This window comes from Argopecten irradians, chromosome 10 (genome assembly GCF_041381155.1).
Source record: "Argopecten irradians isolate NY chromosome 10, Ai_NY, whole genome shotgun sequence".
Classification (NCBI taxonomy): domain Eukaryota; kingdom Metazoa; phylum Mollusca; class Bivalvia; order Pectinida; family Pectinidae; genus Argopecten; species Argopecten irradians.
This window is the reverse complement of record NC_091143.1, coordinates 21,556,658-21,569,683: the sequence shown is the minus strand read 5'-3', so window position 1 is coordinate 21,569,683 and position 13,026 is coordinate 21,556,658. Positions and strand designations below refer to the sequence as shown.

Below are 13,026 nucleotides of genomic sequence, written 5' to 3'. Positions count from 1 at the left end.
GATCCCGTTGGTTTTGATTTGCGAACGCATTCGATGAAATTCAAAATTTGCCTCTTCCGAAACTAATTCCGCAGGTTTAGAAATGTTAATACATACCCGTATTGACATTATGTCTACATCTAACTTAAAATGATATCGTTTTGACCTGTCTGCTGGTCAGAGGATTTTCCAGGTCATTGAGAAGGAATCATATCATGCATAGACGTTAGAAAAAATCTATTTTGAGTATAAGATTAGATACAACATAGTGGGATATAAATAAACAATACTAATTAGGTTCACGAATTAACCAGACGTCTATACGAATGTTTGGCGCATTGTCCTTACTAGTACTCTGCAGTTTAAGCTAAACCTGTTTATGTGTTCACGATAGAAGAAAGCCGCGATAAACTTGACACCTTTACTGAATTGTTTCATTAACCCGGACGCCTAACGGATACCACGAGTGCGCCAAGATGTGGCTAATATACTCCAGGGGAATGAGACTGTCTGAGGCGATAGTTTAACGTTTATCTCAGACAGGTAAGGCGAACCCTCGTTACCTTCCATAGATTTTTCCACAACGCTGTGTTTCTGTGTAGGCCACTATAATGGGAGTATACTCGACACAATTGCATTTTAAATCTTATCATATTTCCTACTGTTAATCCGCGTCATGTTGCGTAAATGTGACCCGAAACTGGTGGAAGAGGGAATTTATTTAAATATTTATTACATCCCCTGCTAAGCATACTAATTTCATACAATGTTTTTCTTTCGACATTTCAGCTGCATAGTCTTGTTTGTGAGGCCATAATCTTATATATGGGATATTTAACGATCCAGTTCTCTTTAAATTACGAAATCAGGGTTAAATATCAAGCTAGCGAGGTTTACATCCTAGCAGGTCTACACGAGACTAATTATCAGCTAGAGAACACCGTTACAATATAGTTGTAGTAATAGCATGATACTATATCACTTCTAACTGTCCATTGACATTTTATAGTCAAACGTGTCATTGCCGATGTAAAAAAAACCGTATATTTCCCAGTTCTTGACTCCAATGCATGGCATATAGTTATGTTGTTTCGTTGTTGCTCGTGTGCACGGTAACCAGCCTAAAGGAATTGATGCCAATGGCTGCATGAATGGCAAAGGTATGATTTGTGACTACAGAGGATAAACGGGTGATTCCCTGGTAGGAATCGCACACGGAACTGTGTATCGTGATCGTCCCGAGCTTACACTCCGATTATATCAATCCCTGATAACATATGTAACAATTGTATTGGGATTCTGTCACGCCCAGCATATGTAGAATTGTATAGTGATTTTTGTCACGCTATCATCAAACTGTTAAATAATCGAAAAGGCTGTGAACAAAATGGAAAATTCGAAATATTCTAAAATCCTTTGTTGTTATGGTGCGTGATCAATCAAAGAGACGTGTGCTTTTCACAAGTAGTGACATGCAAATTGCCACATATCATTGTACACTTGTGAGGAACAGTTCATAAAGCTGAAGGCTTAATTTCAAACACAAATTACCAGAGACAAAGCTCTCTTTTATTGAAGTGCAAATTTGGCGAGGGGTTTGTTAATAGAAAAGGCGAATATAATTTTGGTTTATACATGTTCTCTTCTTTTAAAAGATGTCACTCGAACACGTCCTATTATATATCCTATCCCTAGTAGCATGGGTCATTGAACCGAACTTTATAATGTAATTTTTGTTATATCGTCAAAAGGAATAGGATGCAGTCCGAAGGCCTTATCTAAATATTTACATAGGGTGTTATGATGAATAACATGTTTGATATAATTGTTATTTTTTATTTATGAGTAGATAGGGAATTCCAGGGTGACATTATGATGTAAGTGTTGGTTTGTTTAGAACATCTTTCTGTGAGTTCTCTTATAATTACAGAACCATTGTGTAATATATGGTGCTACATCGTATCACACTGTACCATACTGCAAAACACAGAACAACACACCCAAAGCATGTTACCGTCGACGGGCACACGTTGCTTCACAAAGTGATACAGAAAATGACATCAGACATCTGATGATAATATATTACATAAAAATACTTATCGTTGGCCGGTATCATTGCTTAAGGAAAAGACTAATATGAGACCGCCTGGTGTTTAATCCAGCATTAGCAAGGTCAAAAGAAGAATATAATTTCGACTTATTTGATTAGATTATATTGACTGCAAATACAATTACTCAGTATTCGGAAGCAGACATGTATCCTGGGGCAAGCCAACTTAGTTCTCGAATCTACTTTCCGGGTATACAGCTAACGCTAGCCAGTTTCTATACGTTTGTGTTAGTATTGTTTTGTGTTAGATGTAAAGAAGCTGCACTAGAGGTTGACGAAGTGTTCATGTGTTTATATGTCATTCAATGAATTAATGGAGTATAGAGTTACATCATTACTGTTGTACCGCCTGTGGAGTTATAAACGACTTCATTTACAGCAGTAGTCGCGAGGTTTGGTATTGTTGTATGTAGCGGAAGTCTGTTCACATTTGTTTACTGGTAAAGTACAGAACCGTACGTCAGCAAAATTCGGTAGACATGTCCTTATCAATTATGTTTATATCTGAGATAATAGATGAATCCATGAATGCTTACCACTGCATAACGATGGGAATTCGTTCACTAGTGAACAATTATTGTTTGACATAAGTTACATCATCGGACATAAAAAGAATAGTAACGCTTACATCATTGATAATTGAACGCCATTATAAGGAATGGATGTTGAAATATCTATTTAAGATAAGATGTATGTTTAGAAATTGATAAGATTTACCATGTGGTACAATGTCAAAATTCGCTTTCCATAGAATTTTTACCTTCATGGTAGACAGTTGTATTGTGGATTCCGTTATGATTTAATTAGAATGCACCTGTGTCTCAGTGACGCCTGGTCCTAATCATTAAGTTGTTGATTTTATCTCATATCAATGAAAACCTTAAAATTTAAACAAATATGTAAAAGAAGAAAATGTTCTAGCGATCATTAGGTAAAACATGTCAATTCCTTTTAAGAATATTTCTTAAAACCTTTCTTTTAAAGTTTGAGAGTCGAGTATATTGTACGGGTTATTATAACGAGTGTGTGACATTATGATGTGAGTATCAAATTTTTAAAAGAGATGTAATCTGTTGTTTTTCAGACCACTTCATATGTCATCAGCGCGACATGTTTTACAATATTATTATAAATATTACTTGATGGATATTTCATGCAGCAGACTATTATTCAACCAGTATGCAAACTCTGTTTGTGATGTGAAATTCACATTTATCAATTGTTCACGTCTGCTCTGAACAATAGCAATTACCTTTCGAGAGAAGAGTGGACCTATTCGTCACTGGAACGTGAAGTTATTCAAATAAAGCAAAGGTATTAACAACCGTGGTTCCAACTACAAATGAACATCATTCTCATTCTTTATGATGTAGTATGTTTATTAATCAGAATGGATGAGACAGAATGAGAGTGAGAAAAGGACCAGTATATTTAATCAAACAATAAATATGTTCAATACTGAAATATTGCTTTCAAAGAAAATAAGCAGATTGATTGAATCTATATGTATTTTATGACGGAAAATTTTCATCGGTATATTTAGATATGGCTTTTTATGTTGAATGTTTATAATATAAATAAAAAGCACGCATCATGACAAATCTAAAAACAAACCAATTAAAGTGTTTGTGGAGTTCTTCAGATTTTTATGCGATACAACTGTCATGCGTAAACGTCATTTTGTTTGTTTCTGTCGCAGAATGTGGAAATGAGGAAAAAATATTCGAAAACAATGTCATTAAAATCTCATTAGCTTTACCCTCGGGAAATCTGACTAATGATGGCTAGATAAAACACTTCTCTTTATTAACTTCATTAGTGTTGATATCGATGCATATACGGTTTTGAATACTTGAAATAATTTCAAAACGTAAGAAACTAGCGATGCTGTTATATTATTCGGAAAAGATGCTCCAATTTCATCGGAGGACATTCTTTTCTCATTGTTTTCTATGTTTTTTTAATATTGCTTTTTCAAATGATTGTCTAAAATGGAGACAAATATATAATATTAAAGTTATCATTGTTTTATTAGTAAGATTTCTAATGCTGAAAACTATTTAAAAGTAAGACACTTATAGGTTAAAAACTGAATTATTTTCTTTGACTTTTAATGAGGTTATTTCATCATTAGAAAAATGTAGTAATATGAAAGGCGCGGATGTCTGTTACCATTCCGATTTGATACTGTAACACTATCAATATCACTGCTACAATAAACGTACTTATCTCGTGATAGTATTGTTACCATAAAGACTTTGATGTCGGTAGGGGTATACAAAGTGAACTGTATAGACGTAAAGTCACCAGCCTGCTTATCTTATCATACATCTATTCGATTATATATTGCTGATTGCACATGAATTTTTAAATACTCGCTTCTTTGATCATTTTCACCGAATGACAGTGTCTAAGGGAGGATAACGACCCACTGAACGTACTGCTGCATCCATACATGTTCAATTATTGTACTATAAAGTACTATTTGTTTATCTGTACCCCATGGGACCGATCAGGAGATCCGGATTAGTATATTACAAACAATTTCGTTAAAATATTTAGACGTAAACAGTAGTCATCAAATTACCATTGATTTCATGTACACATTTATAATCAACAATTATATATATACATTGTATATATGGTTCGACGTCTAGAAACACCGTAACATCGTGTGACGACAATAATTAAGACGCTGTGTGAAGATAAAGATACATAACGTTAAGTTTAGGATAGGTCATATGGAGGTCATTTAAGCATATGATAAAAACACTATGCACTTGTGTGAAAAGAATCATCAAAAAACGTCATACAACGTGTGAACTTTGAGTTGATTAGGACGCCATGTTTGACGCTGATAAGATGGAGTATGCTTGTCTTTGTGATAACCTGTTTATCACCTTACCATTAACGATCTATAGCAGAGTATAGGATATACTGCATACGTTTAATCAGAATTATCCATTCATCGAGATAAGCGCACTGAAGCATCCCAGTCCTAGTCAAGTGATCCACTTCTGTGGCCTTACTCGATGGTCTACATCAACATCTAACCAGAAAGGCAAATCTACCAACACAAGTAATTATCCTACTGATGTCATTTCAACATGTGCTCAGATAGTAACATATGTTCGATAAAAAACGCGACCATTCATCAATAAACGAATATTGTGCATTATGTCGACAATTTGCCTAGGCGTTCCATTCTTTGAGAAAACACGAGAATTCAATGATGGGTACTATAAGCTTGACGGTAACGACGTCGCATTTCCCAGTTCTAGTACAAGTACTAAGCGCTGGAAGCAGTGGCCAGCTGCGAGCCCCTTATCCTCAAGTGTAACATGAAAGGTACTATCCGGTTGTAAAACGGTATGGGGACATATACCACCTTGTAGGAGAAATAATCTAAATAAACACTTCAAGCCTTATAGGAAATAGATTTCATCATTTATATGTATCAGTTATATGTTATAAATGAAAAAGTCAGGGGTTCGTCTATATTGAGACAATCATTCTGTTTTGTTTTGTTGCATAATATTATGTTTTAACAATTTAATCTATATTTCTTTATGTTTTCCATCAAGCAATGTTTCTGTTGCACAACATTATGTTTTAACAATTTAAACTAGATCTCTTTATAGTTTCCATCAAGCAGTGTTTTTTGTTGCACATCATTATGTTTTAACAATTTAATTTAGATTTCTTTATATTTTCCACCAAGCAGTGATTTGTTGCACAACATTATGTTTTAATAATTTAATCTATATGTCTTTATGTTTCCCAACAAGCAGTGTTTTTGTTGAACAACATTATCTTTTATCTTTTAATCTAGATCTCCTTTTTCTTTTCATCAATAACGCGTGTTGTTTACCTATCAATATATTACGCCGATAACACTTTCAACACCTTGCCCCTGATGAGCCAGACAACTATATCGTAAACTACCCAATGAACAGCTAAATCCCTTCATTGAATCCAAATTGAATTCAGTTTCTCCGTCTCATTGTGGAAAGGTTATTCTTGTCATTCTCAAAATAGGTACAAAATGTCACTGGCTACTGTTCCGAAGATCGTGTTGGCATGCTTTCAATTCTAACATTGTCTGAAATTTATTTAACCCTAACAGGCTAGCATTATATTGTAGAAATTAATTTTCTATTTACACAGTTTAACAACATATTTATCTAGCTAGAGGTTAAGAATAAAGTAATCGTTAAGTGGAAGTAATTTAATGAAGAAATATATAATTAAACAGAAACAGCCTAGACACTCTCGGTGCAGGTGTATTATATAAGTAACATTTACATTTCAACTAAAACCCGTAATGTATATAGATTTTATTTTCCTGCCAAAAGCCAAACGAATAGGTAAAGGTATTTGCCCTACAAAACAAACATATATGTTGACAACATTATCTTGACAGCCCTCGGTTTGTTATCCCCTTTAAAAAGAAATACGGATTAGTTTTTTATCCTCTGCGATTTATTAAACTTGACGCGCGTATACACGCATGTAAACCACTGGCTACCCCGACAGAGTAAATGTCAGTGCTCGTATCTTCTATAAGTCTTATCACATGACAGATTTCTCTAATTCCGTATGCATTCCACTTACATTATACTGATGTGTGTGTTCCTCTAATCTCCTTTCTCTTAATGTAATCGGGGTTACATTAAATTCTAGACAGTATCTTAAATGATGTTTTATCTGAGTGTAACATCTTTAACTTTTAGAATTGAATAATTTCTACACTAAACCTTAATACGTTACTCGAGCGTAAAATTACATTGTACAAAATTCACAAGGATGGTTACCCGCATTTGAAATTCGAATGAGAAAATTTAAAAGGTATTAATATTCAATTTAAAAAGTAACCTACCTGTCATCAGGCTCAATATTATCCATGATAGAAGAATATTCCGTGTATTAACAGCACACCTAAAGGTGTCTATCATTGTAACATCCATAATGTCTGTCCTCATATGGTACACCCGATACGTAAGTGTTCCTCAACTGTCCTCTCGGACTAACAAATCACAAACACGTGTACCGCTATACACAAATGTAACAAGTGACGGGTAGGCCATATATGTAAACAAGCCCGCACCAAATACACCCACCCGATAATTCTAAAACTTTAGGAAGTTTTTCTGGGTGGAGTTTACACAGAGAAATAATCCATTGGAATCAGTCTCGAAGTTAATCCTTTAAACAATGCAGGAAGTTCCGTTATTAAATTCTTGTTAAAATAATCTAATACATAGTATCAACACATTTTCAATCTGGTAATATTTAAGTCGACACCAATGCCGGTCTTATATCCGTCATTTAAACCTACGTATCTGCAAGGAACAAATATTTGTAAATGTCTAATAGCAAGTGGTTATCAAACACAATATAAGCAACTTTTGCTCACTAAATCAACAACATTTGCCTACTCTCGATATCACTTGACATCTCCTTGGTAATAATCTATTTTAAATGAGTGTCCGTTATCTGTTATACTGTTGACTAGTCTGCTCGTACAGTGATCTACAACCTCATCAATACACCGCTATTAACAGGCACCCCATCTAGACCAGGTTCCAGCGATCCCTGTGATCCGTGCGTGCTACTGTTCAGGTCGGACAGCTACTGAGGCTGAGCACAACGTTCAGGGTATTTAAGTGTAGTACTATGCTCTCACACTTCCTTACTGACAGTCATCACAGCTCGGCGTGTCCCGATAGTGAGAATGGGTGTTACAGTAATAGGGGAGGTTTAATCGGGTACATTAATACTGTAGTATTACGAATGTAAATTCGAAGACGTCATCTAACCATTGTTATTTTTTATGTCTTTTGTGAAATATTTTTAACTATGCCACTCCTGACGTGCAGTTATCATTGTGCTTTGTGATAGCAATATATGTAATATTTCGTACTTTTATGCAATTTATCAGATGAAAATGATGTATGCATATGATAAGCACAGATAAATCAAACAAAATGTATTACTTTCAAAGGAAACTGTATTACAGTATATTGGAGTCAATATACGTGTAAGACATATCACTGAATTCAAAATGAAGACATAGTATGTAACTTAAATCAACCATATCAATATACAATATAATTAACAGATATTATGTGTTGTTGCAGTGTAAGAGTACAATCCAACAACGACAAACTGTCAGTATACAATTCGTATTAGAGTGTACCCATAACCAATACGACCTTAAACCAAATAAGGTTATCTGTAATCAATTTGTATTGGTTAACAACATTTGTTAATTGCACACATGTTTATATCATTTGCCGAAAATAACTACCTTTAATGTAATTCATTTAAATCATCTATATGGTGCTTGTCTTAGGTAATCACTTGGAAAAAATATGGTTTTTGGTCAGAGAATCGGTAGAATAACAATTCAAGTTAATATCGTACCATTTCGCACCATATATACCATAACATTTATTTGAATAATGGATTAAATAACAAATAATGAAAGCCGATTTCAAGCCTATTATAAACACGCTTACAAGACGAATTCAAGGTTATAACGTAGAAGCTTCCAATTCCTATCAATATTCCTACGAGATTTATCCACGTTGTATATAACGAACTATGCTTATCACGATGTAATTTTGTTGGTCCTTAGAGGTTCGCAATAACACTGTTTTAATATCACAATTTATATTTTTCTGATATAAGGTCCTGCTGTCTGCCTACACTAACAGAGCTAAATGTTACATTAAGTCAATCTAATCATAACTGTCAATGTAACATGATCGGCCAGGGGGAACGGACGCAGACAACTTTTATTTCTTGTTAAAATCACACATCACTTTACATCCTCCATTTGATGTCGACCTTGATCCATGTCTGTGTTGTAAGTAATAATGTCGTGTCTGTGGTGCTGATTACTGTCCCGTCACCTCCATACCTCTCGCGACACGGACTAGATTGTACCATATCCTGATCATCATACGTGTCACTCACCAATCGCCAAGTCTGTGAAATAACAGACTCAATTAAAGATTCAAGGTATCATGGACAGAAAATGGGTATGTCCTCGCGCCAAAGTGCCAATCAAATACACGGAAAGCTTTACAGTAAATAAAAGTTTTTATTACATAGGAACTGCTATAAAATCCGAGCGTCTGCGTGTCACAGAATCACTCCATCAACCTGGGAACCATCCTGGAAGCAATTGTCAGGAAAAAAACATCCTAGCAAATATATATCGCAAAAATAAAACCGATTTATCTGCCATAAGGGCAAAGTGGTTAAATTTAGAAGATTCCGTCTTATTTTGTTATTCTATACATAACTCGAGTGTTTGTGGCAGTCGTAAATCTATCAGCATATCACCTACGGGTACCGGGATATATTTATGGATAGAAGTGATTTTCGGATAATGGAGTTAAAATGTCACAGCGGGACATTGTCACTTAAATCATATACCGCTAGAGTCATAGTTATACATTCTGAAGTACACACGACGGCTGTTTACGGCATATGTAGAACGGGTATGGCTTATTTAGGAGAATCGTCATTTAATCCTCAGCTTACCCACACATTGCTACAAAGTCGCATTTGAAATACAATCCCAGAGGTCAAGGGTTAAACATTTGTGCTGAAATATTAATGTGTAACACCTTATGTAAATCAGAGTTTGACACCCGTGAGTGATCGCCTCTCCCCACCCGGTCCTTGTCAATTAACACAATACTTATATTGGAATGTTAATCTGGTGAATTAACGAGAGAGAAAAAAATAAAAGAAAATCTTGGTCGAATCAACAAGAAAATAAAATAAAATATTTGCCAATATTTTCACAAAAGGGATTAAACACATGTTTTCCGTTCCACACGAGTGCATTTCGAAATTAATTTCTAAAAAGCATTTAGTATCATGTAATTCTCACTGTATGGAAGCAATATAAGATCATTATATCTAAACACTGCGTAGTTTGTATGATATTACACTATATATACGCTGTATGAACTGTAACAAAATGTATTAAAAGGCGGTATAGTTATAACATTTGTAGTTAAAAAAGAAGAAATAAAGATTCACAATTCGTTTGCAATACACTTAAAAATGGGAAAGAAAAGACCTGACACTTAAAAATGGGAGAGAAAAGACCAACTGTTTCTGTTCAATAAAATATAGATTGAAGATGCCATCCGTATTTGTCGCCTTCGCTTTTCAGTAAACCGAATTGCCAATATTTGATATCAGCATTTCACAAGTGTGGATATTAGATTGTTTAAGATTCATGTACTTATTGCAATAACTGTAGTTCATTCAATTAATGTTTATAAGTATGATTAGCGTTGTGTGTCTTTTTTCACTGTCACAAATATGTTTACTTTTATTTGCTTAATGCAAAACGATTACAGTAGAACGCCTGCGATAAATTAAAAATGTTACTCTTTAACACAAAATTTCATATGGCAAAGCGCTTCGGAAAATCGTAAACATTGATAACTTAAGCTCAATGTATGCAGCATATTCAAAAATAAATGTCTTTGCTTTTGTGATCTGGAAATTGCTCTGGAAATAGACGGAAAAACATCGCTTTCTTAACACAGAATAAAACGCGATGTAATCCACGGACGCTTAGGATACACAATTGCAAATACTCATCGTATAAAAGACTAAATCTACATCAAATACAGATGAATGCTACAGAACGCATACTAACAGGATTTATTCTATTTCTAAGCTTTAACAATAAACACACGTAGCATAGGTAAATTGATAGCGTTAAAAATATACACAATTTTGAAAACAGGAAGAACCGAATGATGGAGAACAACATCTAAGAATAAGGAACAACACAAATAACTCGCAGAAAAGTCACTTAGATATATACAGTTGTACGTCGAACATACCCAGTATCGTACTTGGTTTGCTTTCGTATCCGTTCACACACCTGTACATTTGATCGGCACATTTATAAAGTTGGTAGGAATGGGATCCAAGAGTGTGTCTACAATTCGTCCGAAACTAATTATAACTAAAATAAGAATATATTGGGTTTGGTATTTAATTGGACGTCTAGGCCTATTAGACAAAATCTGGCACGACAATTCGCAGTTGTTAACTAGTAATGTAGCACTACCGACCCCTGGCCAAGGGAAGGAGGTCGTTGTTAGATGATATTGCGGGGTAATTGGGAGATAGGGTGTTTCGTACCGACGGAAGAGTACATGTCCAACAAATATTTGGAAAACAGACATATGGTTTTGTAATTGTGCTATCTGGCTAATGTGTGTTTAATGATACAAGACGTAAGTAAGCTTTAAAGTAGTAGTCATATCGTACTGGGAGAGGGCCGCACTCCTGGCCCGTACTGGGAGAGGGCCGCACTCCTGGCCCCCATTCATGATAAGTTCACCATATCGTACTGGGAGAGGGCCGCACTTCTGGCCCCCATTCATGATAAGTTCACCATATCGTACTGGGAGAGGGCCGCACTCCTGGCCCCCATTCATGATAAGTTCACCATATCGTACTGGGAGAGGGCCGCACTCCTGGCCCCCATTCATGATAAGTTCACCATATCGTACTGGGAGAGGGCCGCACTCCTGGCCCCCATTCATGATAAAGTTCACCGTATCGTACTGGGAGAGGGGCCGCACTCCTGGCCCCCATTCATGATAAGTTCACCATATCGTACTGGGAGAGGGCCTCACTTCTGGCCCCCATTCATGATAAATTCACCATATCGTACTGGGAGAGGGCCGCACTCCTGGCCCCCATTCATGATAAGTTCACCATATCGTACTGGGAGAGGGCCGCACTCCTGGCCCCCATTCATGATAAGTTCACCATATCGTACTGGTAAAGGGCCGCACTCCTGGCCCTCATTCATGGTAAGTTCATCAATTTGCAAAATTAAAAGTATAACTTTTAGAAAAAGAACATTTTCTTGAAATTCTTAATTAACTTTTTTTGTATACCACCAGCAACGTCTAGCTCAGTTTTACACTATCAGACAGACTCAGTTTCTTTAGAGGAATTAACTGTTCATTTTAAATTATACTTTATTGTACATGCATATCCCAACTTTTGTTGACGTTAGCCAAACTATAACGAAAAGTTTTAAGAACATGTAAGAATGAGAACCAGGATATATGTCTTTAGTAAATGAAATGGTGACTCGCAATGGTTGTCCACCGAGGTTCGCTTAATGTTTTGTATCGAAATTGTGTGATCTTCATCCTCTCGCATTGGGGGCTATTACAGTTTAATGTGCATGTCGTAATTTCATACATGGGAAATCATGAAGACGTCCTTATTTGTAAGCAAACATCAAGAGTTACCAACGCTGTGAATATTACAATACTTACACTACATAGGTTTTGATTTTACAAACAAGTGACAATAAATGACAATAGAATTAGGCAGTAATGACAAATACATAACTATATAATATTTACGTCTACTGTGCAGTAAAGCGAGTACACGCGGTCGAATTAAAATGCTAATCATGGTTCTAGAATCTTATTTCACCGTGTGTATAAAGTGATTTTTTATAAATATGTTTCCTTCTAAACTAAACATTTATACCACATCAGCAGTGAGGTGTGTTGACATGTTTACATGTGTAACCTATCATGACTGACTTTGTGCTCTTGATAGAGTTTCAAAATAACGATGCCGTTCGTCTGATAGGGACACGCACTGTTTGTGTTTAAGTTTTAGATTTGTAAGGGTAATGCACTTATAATAGGTAAAATCATTATTACAGCTTATGGACAACTGGCAGGTGGTTTGAGCAGTTGATCTGAAGTCATCAATCAATTGGTGAATATTGTACGTTATTGTAAATATTGCACGGTGATATACAGTCTTCTTTATCAGTTGTATGCATTATAGTAAACTGTACTGTGGTGTGTGTACGGAATGCTTTGTGCTGAACAATGCGTTCGTCCATCGCATTG

At 35.5% G+C, this 13,026-nt stretch overlaps 1 protein-coding gene across 1 annotated transcript in view; it reads right to left on the bottom strand.

Moving 5' to 3' along the window:
* Positions 1–7,801, bottom strand: part of LOC138333387 (zwei Ig domain protein zig-8-like) — a 57,727-nt gene extending 49,926 nt beyond the window's left edge. Inside the window, exon 1 of the mRNA XM_069281732.1 lies at positions 6,969–7,801. Coding sequence (XP_069137833.1) covers positions 6,969–7,071 — 103 coding nt within the window. The 5' untranslated portion in view covers positions 7,072–7,801. The remainder of the gene's footprint in view (positions 1–6,968) is intronic.
* Positions 7,802–13,026: the final 5,225 nt, after the last annotated feature.